The sequence below is a fragment of the Entelurus aequoreus genome, linkage group LG17 (genome assembly GCF_033978785.1).
Source record: "Entelurus aequoreus isolate RoL-2023_Sb linkage group LG17, RoL_Eaeq_v1.1, whole genome shotgun sequence".
NCBI classification, from domain to species: Eukaryota; Metazoa; Chordata; class Actinopteri; order Syngnathiformes; family Syngnathidae; genus Entelurus; species Entelurus aequoreus.
In genome coordinates this window covers 9686272-9708455 of record NC_084747.1, presented here as the reverse complement: position 1 = coordinate 9708455, position 22184 = coordinate 9686272, and the positions used below count along the sequence as shown (strand labels likewise).

At 41.2% G+C, this 22184-nt stretch overlaps 2 protein-coding genes across 4 annotated transcripts in view; both read left to right on the top strand.

The window, feature by feature from the left end:
- The window catches only part of LOC133632306 (gastrula zinc finger protein XlCGF57.1-like), a 127769-nt gene that overhangs the window by 37318 nt on the left and 68267 nt on the right, over positions 1 to 22184 (top strand). The window lies entirely within an intron of this gene.
- LOC133632301 (gastrula zinc finger protein XlCGF57.1-like) lies at positions 1226 to 21849 on the top strand. Of its 3 annotated transcripts, XM_062024662.1 has the most exons (4): positions 1226 to 1499; positions 12872 to 13234; positions 17970 to 18287; positions 20477 to 21849. In XM_062024662.1, the coding sequence occupies exons 1-4, from the start codon at positions 1421 to 1423 to the stop codon at positions 20557 to 20559; spliced, it is 843 nt and encodes a 280-aa protein (XP_061880646.1). In that variant the 5' UTR covers positions 1226 to 1420; the 3' UTR covers positions 20560 to 21849. The 3 variants fall into 3 exon arrangements, with proteins under 3 accessions (XP_061880646.1, XP_061880644.1, XP_061880645.1); XM_062024660.1 differs by having other exon boundaries at positions 17970 to 21849; XM_062024661.1 differs by lacking the exon at positions 1226 to 1499 and having other exon boundaries at positions 13083 to 15266; positions 17970 to 21849.

Here is a 22184-nt window from a genome sequence, read left to right as displayed (position 1 = left end):
TCTTCTTTGCAGTCTCCATTGTTCATTAAACACATTTGCAAAAGATTCACCAACACAGATGTCCAGAATACTGTGGAATTTTGAGATGAAAACAGAGCTTTTTGTATTGGATTTAATGGGCTCCGAATACTTCCGCTTCAACCGTTGACGTCACGCGCATACGTCATCATATCGAAACGTTTTCAGCCGGAAGTTTGCCGGGATATTTAAAATTGCACTTTATAAGTTAACCCGGCCGTATTGGCATGTGTTGCAATGTTAAGATTTCATCATTGATATACAAACTATCAGACTGCGTGGTCGCTAGTAGTGGCTTTCAGTAGGCTCCACTAACCACGTTAAACCCAGATTCCGAACTAACAAAGGTCTTAACTCATTCTCTTTCTATGCCACATCAATGTGGAATGCGCTCCCAACGGGTATAAAAGAAAGGGCATCTCTATCCTCCTTCAAAACCGCAATAAAAGTTCACCTCCAGGCAGCTACAACCCTAAACTAACACCCTCCCCGGATTGTTAATAATCAAATGTAAACAATCAAATGCAGATACTTTTTCTTTTTCTTATGCCTTCTGATCTCTCTCTCTCTCTCTCTCTCTCTCTCTCTCTCTCTCTCTCTCTCTCTCTCTCTCTCTCTCTCTCTCTCTCTCTCTCTCTCTCTCTCTCTCTCTATGTCCACTACTTGATGTCCATATCCTCCCCCCCCACACCCCTGATTGTAAATAATGTAAATAATTCAATGTGATTATCTTGTGTGATGACTGTATTATGATGATAGTATATATGATAGTATATATCTGTATCATGAATCAATTTAAGTGGACCCCGACTTAAACAAGTTGAAAAACTTATTGGGGTGTTACCATTTAGTGGTCAATTGTACGGAGTATGTACTTCACTGTGCAACCTACTAATAAAAGTCTCAATCAATCAATCAATCAATCAATCAATCAATCAATCAATCAATCAATCAATCAATCAATCAATCAATCAATCAAAGCCTTTAAATAATGAAAGTGTGTTCGTAGAAAAAAATGCTTTGTACAATGTCAATGGATAGAAGTTGTTCTCGTTTTTTTAAAGTGTAGTTTTTGACTATTTTGTTTATCAGTAGATACTTTCGCGAACTGGCTGTTGAAATAAGTATTAACATAACTTTGTTTTGAAAAACCTGATGTAAAGTACGAAACGGAAGTAGCCGACATTTGGCGCATGGGCAAACGGATCGACAAGCGCGAAGACTTGGACTGCAACAAAATGGCGGACTGAATACTGTGGCTTCCTGGAGAGGTTTCAGATTTTACGATCTAACTGTGATATAGATTCTCAAATACGGACTTTTAACTCAAGCCCACATAACGGAAGTTGAGTGTGGAGCGATGGCGTGTTACCTGAAATGAAGATTGAAGACGTGATAAAAGATGGACGACTACTGCTATGCTAAGATGGCGACGTCATGTAAAAGAGAACATGAAAGAGAATATTCCAGCAAATCTGAAGGTGAGTGAGTTGAAAGTTTCCAACCACGTACAAATGGAGGCAAACGGGAACCCCGAAAAGAGCGTTGATGAGAAATTAGCCGACTTTGTTGAAGAATGTAAACAAAGAGCCGCCATGATTGTTAGCTTGAAGAAGGCATCCATCCATTTCCTACCGCTTATCCCTTTCGGGGTCGCTGGCAGTGGAGTTCAAATCAGAGGAGATGAAAGAATGCAAAAGTCGAACGAAGAAACGTGACCGCTTGTGTAAAGAAAATAATGATTTGAATGTAATTGGTTTCACGTTGAACTTTGGCTATTTTCTTCTTCGCCGCTACAATAAAAGCTCAGCCTCTCTGTGCCCGGAAATTCCATCAAATTGGAAAATAAAAATGTTTGCACGACATTACAAGGCGAGCTCTGTTGATATCCATTGGAATTACAACCCCCGTTTCCATATGAGTTGGGAAATTGTGTTAGATGTAAATATAAACGGAATACAATGATTTGCAAATCATTTTCAACCCATATTCAGTTGAATATGCTACAAAGACAACATATTTGATGTTCAAACTCATAAACTTTATTTTTTTTTGCAAATAATCATTAACTTAGAATTTCATGGCTGCAACATGTGCCAAAGTAGTGGGGAAAGGGCATGTTCACCACTGTGTTACATGACCTTTCCTTTGAACAACACTCAGTAAAGGTTTGGGAACTGAGGAGACACATTTTTGAAGCTTCTCAGGTGGAATTCTTTCCCATTCTTGCTTGATGTACAGCTTAAGTTGTTCAACAGTCCGGGGGTCTCCCTTCTGCTATTTTAGGCTTCACACATTTTCAATGGGAGACAGGTCTGGACTACAGGCAGGCCGGTCTAGTACCCGCACTCTTTTACTATGAAGCCACGTTGATGTAACACGTGGCTTGGCATTGTCTTGCTGAAATAAGCAGGGGCGTCCATGGTAACGTTGCTTGGATGGCAACATATGTTGCTCCAAAAGCTGTATGTACCTTTCAGCATTAATGGCGCCTTCACAGATGTGTAAGTTACCCATGTCTTGGGCACTAATACACCCCCATACCATCACACATGCTGGCTTTTACACTTTGCGCCTATAACAATCCGGATGGTTCTTTTCCTCTTTGGTCCGGAGGACACGACGTCCACAGTTTCCAAAAACAATTTGAAATGTGGACTCGTCAGACCACAGAACACTTTTCCACTTTGTATCAGTCCATCTTAGATGAGCTCAGGCCCAGCGAAGCCGACAGCGTTTCTGGGTGTTGTTGATAAACGGTTTTCGCCTTGCATAGGAACGTTTTAACTTGCACTTACAGATGTAGCGACCAACTGTAGTTACTGACAGTGGGTTTCAGAAGTGTTCCTGAGCCCATGTGGTGATATCCTTTACACACTGATGTCGCTTGTTGATGCAGTACAGCCTGAGGGATGAAAGGTCACGGGCTTAGCTGCTTACGTGCAGTGATTTCTCCAGATTCTCTGAACCCTTTGATGATATTACGGAGCGTAGATGGTGAAATCCCTAAATTCCTTGCAATAGCTGCTTGAGAAAGGTTTTTCTTAAACTGTTCAACCATTTGTTGACAAAGTGGTGACCCTCGCCCCATCCTTGTTTGTGAATGACTGAGCATTTCATGGAATCTACTTTTATACCCAATCATGGCACCCACCTGTTCCCAATTTGCCTGTTCACCTGTGGGATGTTCCAAATAAGTGTTTGATGAGCATTCCTCAACTTTATCAGTATTTATTGCCACCTTTCCCAACTTCTTTGTCACGTGTTGCTGCCATCTAATTGTAAAGTTAATGATTATTTGCAAACACATTTTTTTTTATCAGTTTGAACATCAAATATGTTGTCTTTGTAGCATATTCAACTGAATATGGGTTGAAAATGATTTGCAAATCATTGTATTCCGTTTATATTTACATCTAACACAATTTCCCAACTCATATGGAAACAGGGTTTGTAAGTTCAATCAATCAATCAATCAATCAATCAATCAATGTTTATTTATATAGCCCTAAATCACAAGTGTCTCAAAGGGCTGTACAAGCCACAACGACATCCTCGGTACAGAGCCCACATACGGGCAAGGAAAACTCACCCCAGTGGGACGTCAATGTGAATGACTATGAGAAACCTTGGAGAGGACCGCATATGTGGGTAACCCCCCCGCCCCCCTCATGGTCACCTGACCTGGAAACTATTAAACTTCCATCCGTCCATTAATTTCTTCCGCTTATCCGAGGTCGGGTCGCGGGGGCAGCAGCCTAAGCAGAAAAGCCCAGACTTCCCTCTCCCCAGCCATTTCGTCCAGCTCCTCCCGGGGGATCCCGAGGCGTTCCCAGGCCAGCCGGGAGACATAGTCTTCCCAACGTGTCCTGGGTCTTCCCCGTGGCCTCCTGCCGGTCGGACGTGCCCTAAACACCTCCCTAGGGAGGCGTTCAGGTGGCATCCTGGGCAGATGCCCGAACCACCTCATCTGGCTCCTCTCTATTGAACTTTATTCAATTTTTTTTTTTAAACCCTATTAAAGTCAAATGTGAAAATAAAGAGCTGTGCGTGATAATACAAGGCCAGCGCTACTAATATCAAATAGAATAAAGTTCATAGAATGCATTGACATTAAAACTATTGAAAAAAAGCCACACATTTTTATACTGAAAATGTACATAAAATCCAGTGAAAGATCAAATTTGAAAATAATGGCTTTGCACGATATTACTGAGGTATCTGACTTTGCTAATGATCAGTGTTTTTCAGCCTTTTTTGAGGCAAGGCACATTTTTTTCATCAAAAAAATACGGAGGCACACCACCAGCAGAAAAGGTTAAAAAATGAAACTCCACCAGGTCGTCGTGCCTTATTTTGAGTTTGTTTGTGTTTCCCCGTGTCTTGTGCTTTAGTTCTTGTCTTGCGCTCTTATTTTGGTGGCCCTTCCTGTTTTGTTGGTGTTTTCCTGTAGCAGTTTCACGTCTTCCTTTGTGCGCTATTGTGTTAGCAAGCAAGATTATTTAAGTTGTTGCTATCCTTCTTTGTGTGGACATTGTTGATTGTCATGTCATGTACGGATGTACTTTGTGGACGCTGTAAGTTTTTGCTGTCGTCCAGCATTTTGTTTCTGTTTACTTTGTAGCCGGTTCAGTTTTACTTTCGCTTTGCAGAGCCATTGCTTTTTTCCTTTCCCTTTCCCTTTTGTTCATTTTTGGTTGAAGCATTACATACCTTTTTAGCTGCACGCTGCCTCCCGCTGTGCTCTGCATATTGGGATCACGACAAACCATCCTCGTCTCACCGGACACATTCCCACTTTTACAAAGCAATTAACTACCTGCTGTCACCTACTGACATGGCGTATTACGTGGTTACCCTGCCCAGTTTTACACAGCACAGACACTAAGCAACGGCACTTTATTTGCAGATTATAATTATTGATTTGCAAAAAATATTTTTTGGACCGATTAGGTGAAGTTGCATAATTTCCCACGGCACACCAGACAATATCTCACGCGACACAGTGGTTGAAAAACACTGCTATAGATTGATGTAGAACACATGTGTCAAACTCAAGGCCCGGGGGCCACATTTGGCCCGCCCCATTATTCTTTGTGGCCCGCAATTGCCTGTAAAGAATGTGCATCAACTTTATTTCATCTTTATTGATTCATGTATCTACATTTTGACAGAAAAAAGCATGAAACCATGCAAATGCAGCTCTTAACTCAATATTATTTGATGCAACAAGCTACAGTAGGAGATGGATTTATACGGCCCCAGTCCTGGGTGGATCTCGCATGAGAGGAAGAGGAGGGGTTAATCATGTAGCAATGCAGTCTGCTGAAAATGAGGGAAAGCTCCACTCTTCACACCAACTGACGCTGTGGTCAAAGTTGGAATGGCGGCTAACGTGGATAGTGCACTCCCACAATTCGTCACATTTCATGTGTCAGGTAAACCAAATGGTGCCTTCTCAATCCCGTTCCTACTGTATTTCTTGCCTTCGTGTCATTCAAACCCTTTTTCTTATGGCACTTCTACACTAGCTGAAATTAAGTTGTCACTTTGACTTTTGTGTGACGACCGGGTGCGGGTGTGCGTTCTCTCAGGGATGCAGACCGGGCTTCGGACACAGCTTGCAGGTAAGCAATGATTTATTAAAGCATAAATCAGACAGTAACAAATAAACACATGCTCATAGCACTAAAAGTACAAAACTAAAAGAGCTAGCGTGGGAGCTAGAGTAAAACACTAACCAGAGCCTTTAGCGTGGAAGCTAGCAGGTTACCAGAGCCTTTAGCGTGGAAGCTAGCAGGTTACCAGAGCCTTTAGCGTGGAAGCTAGCAGGTTACCAGAGCCTTTAGCGTGGAAGCTACAAGGTCACAGAACAGGAACAGAAGTCGTCAACTGTCGTGCGAACACAAACTACGATGCAACACAGACTGAATGAAAAGGCAGGCTTATATAATGAAGACAATAATGAAAAACAGGTGCGCGTCGGGAACACCCGCGGCAGGTGAAAGTAATCAATTACTATGGTAACCAAACTCAGAGGTGCATAAACAGGAACTAGAAAGAGATCAAAACTAACAGAAAAACACAAGTGACTAGAAAACGTAAACAGAAATATGATCCGGGCAGCGGATCATAACATTTTGATTCCAAAGCAGGTTTTCCATTAGTGTGTTGGTAAACAACGATAATAATAATAATTTTAAAAAAAAAGAAGCACACTGTGTAATATTATCATGAAGCGGGTATCTGCGATGTGGCCCACCATGAAAATGAGTTTGACGCCCTTGATGTAGAAGATTACATTTTTTTAACAAACTTGCTTCATTCAACACAATCATTTATTTACGGTCCCTAGGTATAAAGCAGTGTTGCAGGGAAAGATAGACTCTTATTGGCTGTTGTCAATGCTCTGCTAAAAATAGTTTGTCTGTGTTAGTGTTTATAAAAACAACATCACTGATATTTGGTTAATATTCAGGTCACGATATGAAAATAAAGTAGTGCTGACGGGTTTTGGGTGGTTATTTTGAGAGTTTTGCAGGTGGAATAGAGAGCCCCTATTGACTCCATTGTTAGCAGAGTTGTTACTCAAAAACAAAATCAATGGTGTAATAATTCACTTATCTATCTAGGGCTCCAATTACTTCACATCAAATATTCTACTTCCACACGCATTGGCATTGTGTGTTGCTAGCTAATGATAGCGATCTGGATAGCTCACTTAAGCTATCATTGAATGCAGTGTTTCCCCCAGAAAATGTGTTGGTTAAAGGCCTACTGAAATGCGATTTTCTTATTTAAACGGGGATAGCAGGTCCATTCTATGTGTCATACTTGATCATTTCGCGATATTGCCATATTTTTGCTGAAAGGATTTAGTAGAGAACAACGACGATAAAGTTCCCAGCTTTTGGTCGCTGATAAAAAAGCCTTGCCTGTACCGGAAGTAGCAGACGATATGCGCGTGACGTCACAGGTTGTGGAGCTCCTCACGTCTGTACATTGTTTACAATCATGGCCACCAGCAGCGAGAGCAATTCGGACAGAGAAAGCGACGATTTCCCCATTAATTTGAGCGAGGATGAAACATTTGTGGATGAGGAAAGTGAGAGTGAAGGACTAGAGGGCAGTGGAAGCGATTCAGATAGGGAAGATGCTGTGAGAGGCGGGTGGGACCTGATATTCAGCTGGGAATGACTAAAACACTAAATAAACACAAGACATATATATACTCTATTAGCCACAACACAACCAGGCTTATATTTAATATGCCACAAATTAATCCCGCATAACAAACACCTCCCCCCTCCCGTCCATATAACCCGCCAATACAAATCAAACACCCGCACAACACACACAATCCCACAGCCCAAAGTACCGTTCACCTCCCCAAAGTTCATACAGCACATATATTTCCCCAAAGTCCCCAAAGTTACGTACGTGACATGCACATAGCGGCACGCACGTACGGGCAAGCGATCAAATGTTTGGAAGCCGCAGCTGCGTACTCACTGTACCGCGTCTGCGTATCCAACTCAAAGTCCTCCTGGTAAGAGTCTCTGTTGTCCCAGTTCTCCACAGGCCAATGGTAAAGCTTGACTGTCATCTTTCGGGAATGTAAACAATGAAACATCGGCTGTGTTTGTGTTGCTGCAGCCGGCCGAAATACACCGCTTCCCACCTACAGCTTTCTTCTTTGCTGTCTCCATTGTTCATTGAACAAATTAAAAAAGATTCACCAACACAGATGTCCAGAATACTGTGGAATTTTGCGATGAAAACAGACGACTTAATAGCTGGCCACAATGCTGTCCCAACATGTCCTCTACAATCCGTGACGTCACGCGCAGGCGTCATCATACCGAGACGTTTTCAGCAGGATATTCCGCGCGAAATTTAAAATTGCACTTTAGTAATCTAACCCGGCCGTATTGGCATGTGTTGCAATGTTAAGATTTCATCATTGATATATAAACTATCAGACTGTGTGGTCGGTAGTAGTGGCTTTCAGTAGGCCTTTAAGGTGGTGTCTCTCCGGCGGACAGACCGGGGCAGGGGGTGGGTGGGTGTGAGGATCGGTGTAACTCGGCCTGTCGCCATCACGTCTCCGTCTCATCGCTGCCACCACAGCCTGGGAGGCAATAGACTACAGACTGCAGTGAAGTAGGCCGGCTTCGTCGCGTGAAGAAGCCTACAATTCTTGGTTGTGTTTTCCGCTCCCATTTGCTGAATGGCGATATACGATATATATCTCGATATTTTTTCCGTAAAGTAAAAACAAAACAGTCCTAGTTACCTTAGGATACTAAGTATGTCATTATTATGACTTAGTAAGTCAATATTTTGACTTAGTCAAAATAATGACAAAATAATGACTTACTAAGTCTAATGAATGACTTACTGTAAGTAAGCGTTTGCAATAAGCGTTTGAAAAAAAGAGTTAAAAGTGGGGCCACATGCTGACATATGCTCAACTCATCATGCTTAATTTATTGCAGCATTTGGGAAGCCTGTAGTTGATTTTTATTATGTAAATGTTACATTTTTATCAACATGTGACAGCAGGGACCCTGCCATTCAAAACTAGGCTACTACATTACTAATGATTCATGTAACTATAGCTGAAAAAATAGTACAATAGCAATAGGAGAGACTATTCATCCCTGAACACCATGGAGTTCATGAACTTAAAAAAACACTTATTTTCTGTTAAACCACTGATTGTAAAATAAGCTAGCTGGTGGTGTTCTTTTTTTAAAATTTGTGTTTAAAAATGTAACTTAAAGCAAGTTGCAAACAGCTGAATCACTTTAAAGATATTTATTTATTTATAAATATATATATATATTTATTATTATTTATATTATTAATGTTTATTTTAAAAAAACAGATTGATCAATTCATGTTGAAAATGCGATGAGTTGGCTAATTGTCCAGGGTGTACCCAAAACAAAATATATTTGCAAACGGGGCATTCCAGAACGATCGGGACTGTGCCAATCCACCCTGAGCCGAGCCACGCCAGGCGCGTGTGACGGAATTAGCCGGTTTTCCTGATGTAATCGACTGCACACACATTACTAGCACAGCATTGTAACATGACAAATCTGGGTATGTCCACAGGAAACATTTGAATCAGACCAATGCACAGATCATATGCAATGAAGTGTAGCCATGTGGCCTGCTTTTACGCAGGCTACACATTTTCTACCACTGCAGTCGTATTATCAAAAACCGTACCCATTACAGGAAAACCGTAGTTGTTGGCAGGTATGCAGAAGTTTGTGTTTTACTTACTAGTAGGTCACTGGCACACTTTTGGTGGCACAGTCAGACTCCATATTTACTTGTGTGTTGTTGTTGTGGGTCAGTGCAGTGGGGTGATAAGGGGGAAGGGGAGGGGTTTAATAGCCATTGAGTGTTGCGGGGGAGAACAAGGAACACAACAAATAAGCGGTGTTTGGTCATCTTAACGTGGAACAAATTATAACGATATTACAATTTTTTTTAAATTCATATCTTGTTTAAAAATATATCAATATATCTTACAAACTTGATACTGTATATCGCACAGCCCTACTGCTTACCTACTCCCACTCCGACTGAATGAACATTCTCCCTTAAATAGTCCAAGCCCCTCTGTCAGGTTCAAACACAACGATGACATCTACTAGACGAGACAAGAAGCAAGGAATCAAGCAGAGACAGGATTCAATTCAGCTCATGAGGAGAGCGCCTGTGTGCCTGCACCCTAGTACAGCGTCACCACACCGCTCTGAAGAAGGAGTTCCATGCCTCCGCATTTATTTGGACATACCCTGATTACAGGGGAGGGGGAGGGGGTCATAAACAGCTGTTGCACTCGGTCATAAACAGTTCAAAGAAAAGGTGCCTGGAGCAGTGACAGGTCTGCTCCCTCTCTGCCTTGTAGATCCCGGGTCATGACAAGGTCTTCCTGTGGCTGTCAATAGATCAATTTCTTTTGTTTCTATCTGCAGTTAAGCCCGATGCTATCACGTTAGCTCCGTAGCTAAAGTGCTTCGCCGATGTATTGTCGTGGAGATAAAAGTCACTGTGAATGTCCATTTCGCGTTCTCGACTCTCATTTTCAAGAGGATATAGTATCCGAGGTGGTTTAAAATACAAATCCGTGATCCACAATGGAAAAAGGAGAAAGTGTGGAATCCAATGAGCCAGCTTGTACCTAAGTTACGGTCAGAGCGAAAAAAGATGCGTCCTGCACTGCACTCTAGTCCTTCACTCTCACTTTCCTCATCCACAAATCTTTCATCCTCGCTCAAATTAATGGGGTAATCGTCGCTTTCTCGGTCCGAATCGCTCTCGCTCCATTGAAAACAATGGTAGAATATGAGGAGTCCTTCCTCTGGTGACGTCACGCTACTTCCGGTACAGGCAAGGCTTTTTTTTATCAGCGACCAAAAGTTGCGACCTTTATCGTCGTTGTTCTCTACTAAATCCTTTCATCAAAAATAAGGCAATATCGCGAAATGATCAAGTATGAAACATAGAATTTAGCGGGAAATTTAAAATGTCACTTTATAAGTTAACCCGGCCGTATTGGCATGTGTTGCAATGTTAAGATTTCATCATTGATATGTAAACTATCAGACTGCGTGGTCGCCAGTAGTGGCTTTCAGTAGGCCTTTAAATCCCATTCATTTATGCTAACAACGTTAGCGATCCGAATGTACCTTTTTTGTGATGTGTAAAGTTCAACTAGCAAATACTAAATCAAAAGGTGTAGTTTCCTCTGCCTTCTGTTCTGCTAGCCATTCTGTTGTCATACAAGAATGTAGCTTATAGTTTGATTTAGCATGCTGGTTGACTGTTCATTTATTCATCTAGCCTATTTCTATCCATTTGTCCATCAGTCAAATATATTTTTAAAGACTACTCCAATTGTTTAGCTGACTATTTATATCTGTGTGTGGCATTGCATTAGTGTTTTGCAAGAATAAATAAATACAAACAGAATAATGCCACGTACACCATCTGATGTGTGGAGACATTTCACCCCAACCAATGTAGGCAGAAAAAGGCGGTGTACATTTGAAAATACTGTGCAAAGAGCTACGTCAAAAATGCCACAAAGATGCAGCAGCATATAGACAAGTGCCCAAAAATATATATCATTATTGTAATTCCCCATTCATTCCCAAATATTCCCATTAATTCCCATGGACGGTGTCCCACTTTGAATAATCAAAAAATGGTCAATATTTCCAAACTTCCCAAGCTTAAATTCCCGTGGTAAATTTCCGGAAAGTTTCCGGAAATTTACCGGAAACTTTCCACTAGAGATGTCCGATAATATCGGCAGTCCGATATTATCAGACATCTCTAGTGGAAAGTTTCAGAGGAAACAGCCTACCACTCCATGATGTAAACATTGGGACTAGAGATGTCCGATAATATCGTACTGCCGATATTATCGGCCGATAAATGCTTTAAAATGTAATATCGGAAATTATCGGTATCGGTTTCAAAAGACATGCACCTGGGGATAGGTTGATTGGCAACACTAAAAATTGGCCCTAGTGTGTGAATGTGAGTGTGAATGTTGTCTGTCTATCTGTGTTGGCCCTGCGATGAGGTGGCGACTTGTCCAGGGCGTACCCCGCCTTCCGCCCGATTGTAGCTGAGATAGGCTCCAGCGCCCCCCCGCGACCCCGAAGGGAATAAGCGGTAGAAAATGGATGGATGGATGGGTTTCAAAAAGTAAAATGTATGACTTTTTAAAACGCCGCTGTACGGAGTGGTACACGGACGTAGGGAGAAGTACAGAGAAGTTGCGTCTCCCAGTCAAACTTACCAACCCTCCCGATTTTCCCGGGAGACTGCAGAATTTCAGTGCCCCTCCCGAAAATCTCCCGGGGCAACCATTCTCCCGAATTTCTCCCGATTTCCACCCAGACAACAATATTGGAGGTGTGCCTTAAAGGCACTGCCTTTGCGTGCCGGCCCAATCACATAATATCTATGGTTTTTCACACACACAAGTGAATGCAAGGCATACTTGGTCAACAGCCATACAGGTCACACGGAGGGTGGACGTATAAACAACTTTAACACTGTTACAAATATGCGCCACACTGTGAACCCACACCAAACAAGAATGACAAACACAGTTCGGGAGAACATCCGCACCGTAACACAACATAAACACAACAGAACAAATACCCAGAACCACTTGCAGCACTAACTGTTCCGGGACGCTAAAATACACACACCCCCTGTCCCCCGCCCCGCCCACCTCAACCTCCTCATGCTCTCTCAGGGAGAGCATGTCCCAAATTCCAAGCTGCTGTTTTGAGGCATGTTAAAAAAATAATGCACTTTGTGACTTCAATAATAAATATGGCAGTGCCATGTTGGCATTTTTTTCCATAACTTGAGTTGATTTATTTTGGAAAACCTTGTTACATTGTTTAATGCATCCAGCGGGGCATCACAACAAAATTAGGCATAATAATGTGTTCATTCCACGACTGTATATATCGGTGTTGGTTGATATCGGAATCGGTAATTAAGAGTTGGACAATATTGGATATCTGCAAAAAAGCCATTATCGGACATCTCTACATATCTGTACCCATGACTTGGTGCTGTTCCCTTAAAAAGAGCTCAAAGCTCTCCTTTCCATGTCCTCCATGTAAAGGTGTGCTACTATTGGTGATGCAGGTGATCCCGTGGCACAACCATGTTTTTGTGGGTAACAAGTTCCCATGAATTGAAAGTATGCAGTGTTAAGGCAAAGGTGAACAGGGAGGTGACGTCGAATGAAACTATAGTTTCATTTTTGAAGTAAAGTGTGTTTATTTGTGTCCTGCAGACGTCCAGCAGCTGATTGCTCACCCAGAAGAACTTCCTCCTCTGCTGCATGGGGAGGCCTCCACGTTGAAGCAGGAGGCTTCACAGCCCCCTCACATTAAAGAGGAAGAGGAGGAACGCTGGATCACTCAGGAGGGAGCGTGTCTTGTAGGGCCGGAGGAGGAAGCTGATCTCACCAAGTTGCCACTGACTGTTGTCTCTGTGAAGACTGAAGATGATGAAGAGAAACCACAAGTGAACAACTTCTTGGCTCCACAGTCAGAAAGTGAGCATGAGGACGAGGTTGAAGTAACTTTGAGCAGCGATACAGACTGTGAAGGTGTTTGGAACAACAAACACTCGGAATGTTCTGAAAAGAAGACAGGTAAAAAAAAAAAAAGTTTGATCTGCTCAGTTTGTGCTAAAAGCTTTTCTAAAAAGAACACTTTGACTCAACACAGGAGAACTTTCACAATGATGACCCAGTCAGTACTATTGTAAAAAAAAAGAAAGAAAAAAAGTTGGTTTTGGTTTATCACACTTTTGTTTTGTTGTACACAAAATTCACATTTTTATGAAGTTTTTTTTTTTTTTTACAACGAATACACAGTAGGGCAGCACGGTGGTAGAGGGGTTAGTGCGTCTGCCTCACAATACGAAGGTCCTGGGTTCGATCCAGCACTCGGGATCTTTCTGTGTGGAGTTTGCATGTTCTCCCCGTGACTGCGTGGGTTCCCTCCGGGTACTCCGGCTTCCTCCCACCTCCAAAGACATGCACCTGGGGATAGGCCCCTCCCACCTCCAAAGACATGCACCTGGGGATAGGCCCCTCCCACCTCCAAAGACATGCACCTGGGGATAGGCCCCTCCCACCTCCAAAGACATGCACCTGGGGATAGGCCCCTCCCACCTCCAAAGACATGCACCTGGGGTTAGGTTGATTGGCAACCCTAAATGGTCCCTAGTGTGTGAATGTTGTCTATCTGTGTTGGCCCTGTGATGAGGTGGCGACTTGTCCAGGGTGCACCCCGCGTTCCGCCCGAATGCAGCTGAGATAGGCTCCAGCACCCCGCGCGACCCCGAATGGGACAAGCGGTAGAAAATGGAGCAATGGATGGATACACAGTTCAGGGCAAACGTTTGTGTAGTGGAAAGTCCAGGTTGTCAATGAGAACCAAAGTAGATTTAACACAAGAGTTTTATTTTACCCATAATCAAATGGTACAATGGTTGGGTTGAGTTGTCGAGCACACAGAAAGTTTTCCCCCGGGCGCGCCCGACAGCATGGAATAATGGCTACCAAAACACCCTCTTCGTTTGACTCTATCCCTTTCTTATCTCTCTTGTTAGTGCGTCAATGTCTTTTTGTTTTCCCTATGACAACCAAACAATTACACAAGGCGACTCAGTAAAGAATCTAGGTATTATCTTCGACCCAACTCTCTCGTTTGAGTCACACATTAAGAGTGTTACTAAAACGGCCTTCTTTCATCTCCGTAATATCGCTAAAATTCGTTCCATCTTGTCCACTAGCGACGCTGAGATCATTATTCATGCGTTCGTTACGTCTCGTCTCCATTACTGTAACGTATTATTTTCGGGCCTCCCTATGTCTAGCATTAAAAGATTACAGTTGGTACAAAATGCGGCTGCAAGGCTTTTGACAAAAACAAGAAAGTTTGATCATATTACGCCTATACTGGCTCACTTGCACTGGCTTCCTGTGCACTTAAGATGCGACTTTAAGGTTTTACTACTTACGTATAAAATACTACACGGTCAAGCTCCAGCCTATCTCGCCGATTGTATTGTACCATATGTCCCGACAAGAAATCTGCGTTCAAAGAACTCCGGCTTATTAGTGATTCCCAGAGCCAAAAAAAAGTCTGCGGGCTATAGAGCGTTTTCGATTCGGGCTCCAATACTCTGGAATGCCCTCCCGGTAAAAGTTAGAGATGCTACCTCAGTAGAAGCATTTAAGTCCCATCTTAAAACTCATTTGTATAATCTAGCCTTTAAATAGACCCCCCTTTTTTTAGACCAGTTGATCTGCCGTTTCTTTTCCTCTCTCCTCTTCTCCCCTGTCCCTTGCGAGGGGGAGTTGCATAGGTCCGGTGGCCATGGATGAAGTGCTGGCTGTCCAGAGTCGGGACCCCGGGTGGACCACTAGCCTGTGCATCGGTTGGGGACATCTCTGCGCTGCTGACCCGTCTCCGCTCGGGATGGTTTCCTGTTGGCCCCGCTGTGGACTGGACTCCCGCTGATGTGTTGGATCCACTGTGGACTGGACTTTCACAATGTTATGTCAGACCCACTCGACATCCATTGCTTTCGGTCTCCCCTAGAGGGGCGGGGGTTACCCACATATGCGGTCCTCTCCAAGGTTTCTCATAGTCATTCACCGACGTCCCAATGGGGTGAGTTTTTCCTTGCCCGTATGTGGGCTCTGTACCGAGGATGTCGTTGTGGCTTGTACAGCCCTTTGAGACACTTGTGATTTAGGGCTATATAAATAAACATTGATTGATTGATTGATTGATCTATTCCATAACAACTTGAATCCTTTAGACAGTCAACACATTCTGTAGACAGGTTGGCATGACTTAAAATTCACTTTTGTCCCACAGAATAGAAGAGAAATCAAAATGAGCATACATTCTTGACAGACATGGTCAAAGGTCAGAAATTCTACTACATTTGGACACACATTTTCCTCATTCAATGTGTTTTCTTTATTTTCATGACTATTGTAGATTGTCACATCAAAACTATGACTGAACACGTGTGGAGTTACAGTCGCCATCATAAGTGTACATACACTTGTAAAGAACATCATGTCATGGCTGTCTTGAGTTTACAGTCATTTCTACAACTCTTATTTTTTGTGATATTGTGATGTAGTGATTGGAGCACATACTTGTTGGTCACAAAAAACATTCATGAAGTTTGCTTCTTTTATGAATTTATTATGGGTCTACTGAAAATGTGAGGGTCAAAAGTATACATACAGCAATGTTAATATTTGCTTACATGTCCTTTGGCAAGTTTCACTGCAATAAGACGCTTTTGGTAGCCATCCACAAGCTTCTGCTTCAATTTTTGACCACTCCTCTTGACTAAATTGGTGCGGTTCAGCTAAATGTGTTGGTTTTCTGACATGGACTTGTTTCTTCAGCATTGTCCACAGGTTTAAGTCAGGACTTTGGGAAGGCCGTTCTAAAACCTTCATTCTAGCCTGATTTAGCCATTCATTTACCACTTTTGACGTGTGTTTGGGGTCATTGTCCTGTTGGAACAGCCAACTGCGCCCAAGACCCAACCTCCGGGCTGATGATTTTAGCTTGTCCTGAAGAATTTGGAGGTAATCTTCCTTTTTCATTGTCCCATTTAAAGCAGCAGTTCCATTGGCAGCAAAACAGGCCCAGAGCATAATACTACCACCACCATGCTTGACGGTAGGTGTGGTGTTCCTAGGATTAAAGGCATCACCTTTTCTCCTCCCAACATATTGCTGGGTATTGTGGCCAAACAGCTCCATTGATGTGTCATCTGACATCACATGGACAAAGATAAGACCTTCTAGAGCAGTGGTTCTCAACCTTTTTTCACTGATGTACCCCCTGTGAACATTTTTTTAATTCAAGTACCCCCTAATCAGAGCAAAGCCTTTTTGGTTGAAAAAAAGAGATAAAGAAGTAAAATACAGCACTCTGTCATCAGTTTCTGATTTATTAAATTGTATAACAGTGCAAAATATTGCTCATTTGTTGTGGTCTTTCTTGAACTATTTGGAAAAACAGATATAAACTAAAAACTTGTTGAAAAATAAACCAGTTGACTCAATTATAAATAAAGATTTCTACACATAGAAGTAATCATCATTTAAAGTGCCCTCTTTGGGGATTGTAATAGAGATCCATCTGGATTCATGAACTTAATTCTAAACATTTCTTCACAAAAAAAGAAATCTTTAACATCAATATTTATGAAATATGTTCACAAAAAATCTAGCTGTCAACACTGAATATTGCATTGTTGCATTTCTTTTCACAGTTCTTTTTGACAGACATTTAAAAAAAAATCTCACGTACCCCTTGGCATACCTTCAAGTACCCCCAGGGGTACGCGTACCCCCATTTGAGAACCACTGTTCTAGAGGATGGTTCTGTGGTCAGATGAAACAAAAATTGAGCTGTTTGGCCACAATACCCAATACCTTTTTTTGTTAAGTACATAACGCCATGTGTTCATTCATAGTTTTGATGCCTTCAGTGACAATCTACAATGTAAATAGTCATGAAAATAAAGAAAACTTATTAAATGATAAGGTGTGTCCAAATGTTTGGCCTGTACTGTAAATTTCACTTTGTATGGAATTTTTTTTTTTAAAAACTAAAGAGCTTCCGATCAAAGGCACAACTTGTCTTTGGATAAAACAAAAATGTAGCATTGCACATTGCCTACAACTAAATAATAAAGTACAATTTTAGTAAGTAGCTAACACAAAGTGTATGTGCACCACATATTTAGCGACTGTTTTAGTGATCGTTCTCCATCGTGTTTCTCTCTTATCATACTTGATACCATCCATCCATACATCCATTTTCTACCGCTTGTCCTTTTCGGGGTCACGGGAGGTGCTGGAGCCTATTTCAGCTGCATTCATGATACCGTCATAGTAAATTACTCCACCACAGTAAGCTGCTTTTTAGTCTGAATTTGTTTGTTGTTATGGGTTTGTTCCCCTTGTAAAGAGTTGCATTTTCCCCACTGGGCTGTATTAAGTTTGTTGTTCTTCTGCCTTTTTTAACCAAACTGCAGCGTGCAGTCTTTTGTTCCACGTCTGTTGCTGCAAATCCTAACCGCTGACAACACTTTTCTTTTTTCTGGATCAAAGCCCTAGGCTAGTTGCAAACTACAATTTACAATTAATTGTTCAGCCCATAGCTAAATTTGTTGAAGTTCTAGCTTAGTCATGTGAACGTTGATCAATCGTTCGAAAATAAGGTCCATGAAACACTACACACACACATGCAGTACATAGAAGAAAGTGTGTAGTGAGTTTAAGGAGAAACATCTCATGGATCATGTCTGAACTAAAGTGTGTTTTTGTCCTGCAGACGTCCAGCAGCTGATTGGTCATTCAGAAGAACTTCCCTCTCAGCCAGAGCGTCCACGGCCCCCCCACGTTAAAGAGGAAGAGGAGGAACTCTGGATAACGGAGGAAGCTGATCTCACCAAGTTGCCACTGACTGTTGTCTCTGTGAAGACTGAAGAACATGAGGAGAAACCACAACAAGACAACATCTTAGCTCCTGTATCAGATAGCGAGGCTGAAGACGACGTTGAAGAACCTTTGAGCAGCGATACAGACTGTGAAGGTGATATGAGGACTCACACTGACAACAAACATTCTGGACGTTCTAAAAAGAAGAGAGGTAAAACATGTTTGAGCTGCTCAGTTTGTGCTAAAAGCTTTACTAAAAAGAGCAATTTGACTGAACACATGAGAATTCACACGGGAGAAAAAACGTTTGATTGTTCAGAGTGCCCTAAAAGCTTTTCCATCAAGAAACATTTGATTCAACACATGCGAACGCACACCGGAGAAAAACCTTTTAATTGTTCAATTTGTGGTAAAGGCTTCACTCAAACGGGCAGTTTGACTCAACACGTGAGAATTCACACGGGAGAAAAACCGTATAATTGTTCAGATTGCCCTAAAAGCTTTTCCCTCAAGACACATTTGATTCAACATATGCGAACGCACACCGGAGAAAAACCTTTTAATTGTTCAGTTTGTGGTAAAGGCTTCACTCAAACGGGCAGTTTGACTCAACACATGACAACACACACGGGAGAAAAACGATTCACTTGTTCAGTTTGTGGTAAAAGATTTTCTCAAAAGAGCGATTTGACTGGACACATGAGAACACACACAGGAGAGAAACCATTTAATTGTTCAGTTTGTAGTCAAGATTTTTCTCACAAATCCCATTTGACATCACATATGAGAATACACACAGGAGAGAAACCATTTAATTGTGTAGTTTGTGGTAAAAATATTGCTCATAAGAGTCAGTTGACAGCGCACATGAGAATGCACACAGGTGAGAAACCCTTTAATTGTTCAATCTGCGGTCGACATTTTTCTCTAAAGACCCATTTGACAGCACATATGAGAACGCACACGGGAGAAAAACCATTTAATTGCTCTATTTGCGGTCAAAATTATTCTCAGCAGTCCCACTTGACAGCACACATTAGAACCCACACAGGAGAGAAACCATTCATTTGTTCAGTGTGCGGTAAATGCTTTTCTCAAAAGGGCACTCTGACTGAACACACGAAAATTCACACGGAAGAAAGACCATTCATTTGTTCAATATGCGGTAAAGGTTTCGCTTCAAAGATCTGTTTAACCAAACACATGGCGACTCACGCAGCAGACCAAAACTTTAACTGTTCAGTTTGTAGTAAAAACTTTTCTCACAAGAAAAGCTTGACTCGCCACATGAGCACACACACAGGAGGTAAAACATTCAATTGTTCGGTTTGTGACAAAAACTTTTCTTACAACAGCAGTTTGACGCGACACATGAGAGCGCACGCAGCAGATACAACACTTAACATGATGGATTAGTTAGATTCCTTTTAGTCAGGTCAGTTCATTTTATTCCATTCCTAACATGCATGCCAGATTACATTTGTGCACAAACTCAGGTTGACAGTTTTTCATTTTAACATGTCCGAAACAGAGTAGGAAGAAGCAGAGCTTGGTAAATCCCACCCCTTCTCAACTTCACAACAATTCTCAGAACAATATAAAGTTGTCCAGCTCCACTGATGGACATTGGAGTGTTACTTTCAAAGGCAAAATTAAAGTATTGCTAGAAACATAATTTTAAATGGGACTTTATTGTATTATATGTATAGTACATGTTCCAAAAAGAAAAAAGCATAATACACCAGCAGAATTAGAGATATTACAAGTCAAAGTGATGAAGCTTAGTGTTACGCTCATGACTTGGTGTAACTAAACATTACCCTTTAAGGTGAAGGCAATTGCATTTTATTGATATTGGAAAAGTATTCAATGTTTATAAATGAATATTTAAATATACTAAATGTAAAAAAGGGAATGAATATTCAAAATAAGATCATTAAATGAAATCTAGTTTGGTTACGCCATCATGAGCGCAACACAAGGTTGTAAAAGTTTCAACTACAATTCTAAATAAGATGTCAAAAGCAAACTGAAATCAAATACACACGGCTTAAAGATTGATCAATACCTATTTAAATTTAGTAATACATAAATATGATGATTTATCAAAATATAAAATAAATATACCTGAACAGAACGCTCATGATGGTTACACCAAAAAGTTTTTGGGGCATTTTTATCCTATTTCCAAGCATTTCCTTTTTATTATCGTTGATTTTAAATGGTCAAACTAATGCATATTATATATGCATGCCCTAGTAAACAAAAAAAAAGTCATATTTATTTTTATTTTTACATTTTGAAGTACATTTGTGCAGGTGGGTGCGAATGTACCCATTACCAGAGCTGTACACAAATCTAAAGTTGCAGGACCTCTTAAACCGTGTTGACTCTCTCCAGGCTTGAACATTTTCTTGGACACACTTTGGAAGCGTGTGATTGTGTGCCTTCAACATGACAACTGCTGTGTTTGGCTCCACTAGGTTGGGACATTTCAAGGTGTTGTTTGATGAAAAGTGGATTTGTCGGCGTGTCATAATAGTCTGCTGGGTTGACAATTCTAATGGCTTTCTTTTGGAGCAAAATGATGCTATCAATATTTGATGTATAGTTGTTCCCCCATAATTCCGCACAGTAGCTTAATTGTGGAAGTACAAGAGAAGTGTATAGTATATACTTCTGTTCGACATATGTTTTCATTTTATACAGTCCAGCAATTGTCTTTTTGTCCTCACTTTATTTATATGCAGTTTCCAATTTAATTTACTGTCAATGGCAACCCCCAGAAATGTAGTTTCATATTCTCATATTTCATTTACTCAGATTTTTATCAGTTTATGCGTTTTTCAATTACCAGTGAGCACATGATTAGTTTTACTTAAGTTGAGTGATAGTTTGTTGATATCAAACCATGTTTTCAGTGTTCTGAGCCCATGTCCCACTGCATCAGAGCAGGAAAGGCCGGTGTCGTCTGCAAACAATACACACTTCCATCCATCCATTTTGTACCGCTTGTCCCTTTTGACATTTTTTAATACCTCACAGACAAAATGTATATATAACCTATGTGTCAAAGAGGATATTAGAACCGGTATTAGAACCAGTATTAGAACCGGCCTGCAGGCCACAGCCAGCTGCTGTTTTGCACGCTAGGAATTTTTAAAAATGGGGTCTCACAGTACATTTTTGGGGTCCTACTTTTTTGTAGCCGTTTTGAAAACAAATGATAAATGTATGCATTATCCTGTTAAATCTCACATTCTATATTGTGTTTTGGAAAAAGGTTTTCATAAACGTTACTAAATTCATTAAAAAAAATAATAGAAAAGAAAGCAAATATGTATGCATATGTACATGTATTCAGTTATAAACATTCATTCACTTTCTTTCTGTATTTTTTTTCTATATTTTCATTGTAACATTTTGTGTTTGTACTCTTTTTGACCAAAGTAAGACATAGAAAACAATCGGAAGTTGTCTTAATTCTTTAGTTTTAATGCCATGATTTTAATAGTCGGCACAGATTTTCCTCCATGCGGCCCCTGAGCTAAAACGAGTTTGACACCCCTGATTATACAAGATGAACAATTTTGGCCCCAAGATAGAACCTTGTGGGACTCCTCCGTATGTGATGTTTTTAATCTGAATGGACATGGTTCATGTGTACACACCATTAACCAGTCATGTACAGTGCCTCTGACACCATACTTTTCCATTTTCTCCCAGTAGCAAATTGTGATCAATGGTGTTAAAAGCCTTACTTAAATCAATAAAAAATCAAATTGTCTGTTGCTGTGGTTCTCTTTTCCACCAGTTCCATGACTGACATCCAAGTTGACCTGTTTGATCGGAATCAATACGTTGTTCTTTTCAATAGAACTGTCCAGCCTTGGAGCTATTCTAAGATTTTGGAAAACTGCGAGAGTGAGGAGATGGGCCTGTAATTATTGAAATTGAATTATTTTGGCAGTTTTCATTTTGCCCCGGGAAGATGCCAGTAATGAAAGATTGATTGTATGTAAAAGGTGAGAATGTTTCATATCCTTCACAAGCATCTTATTTATGTCACCAGAGCCATTTGACCATTTCTTCTAGAACTGTCTTTCCT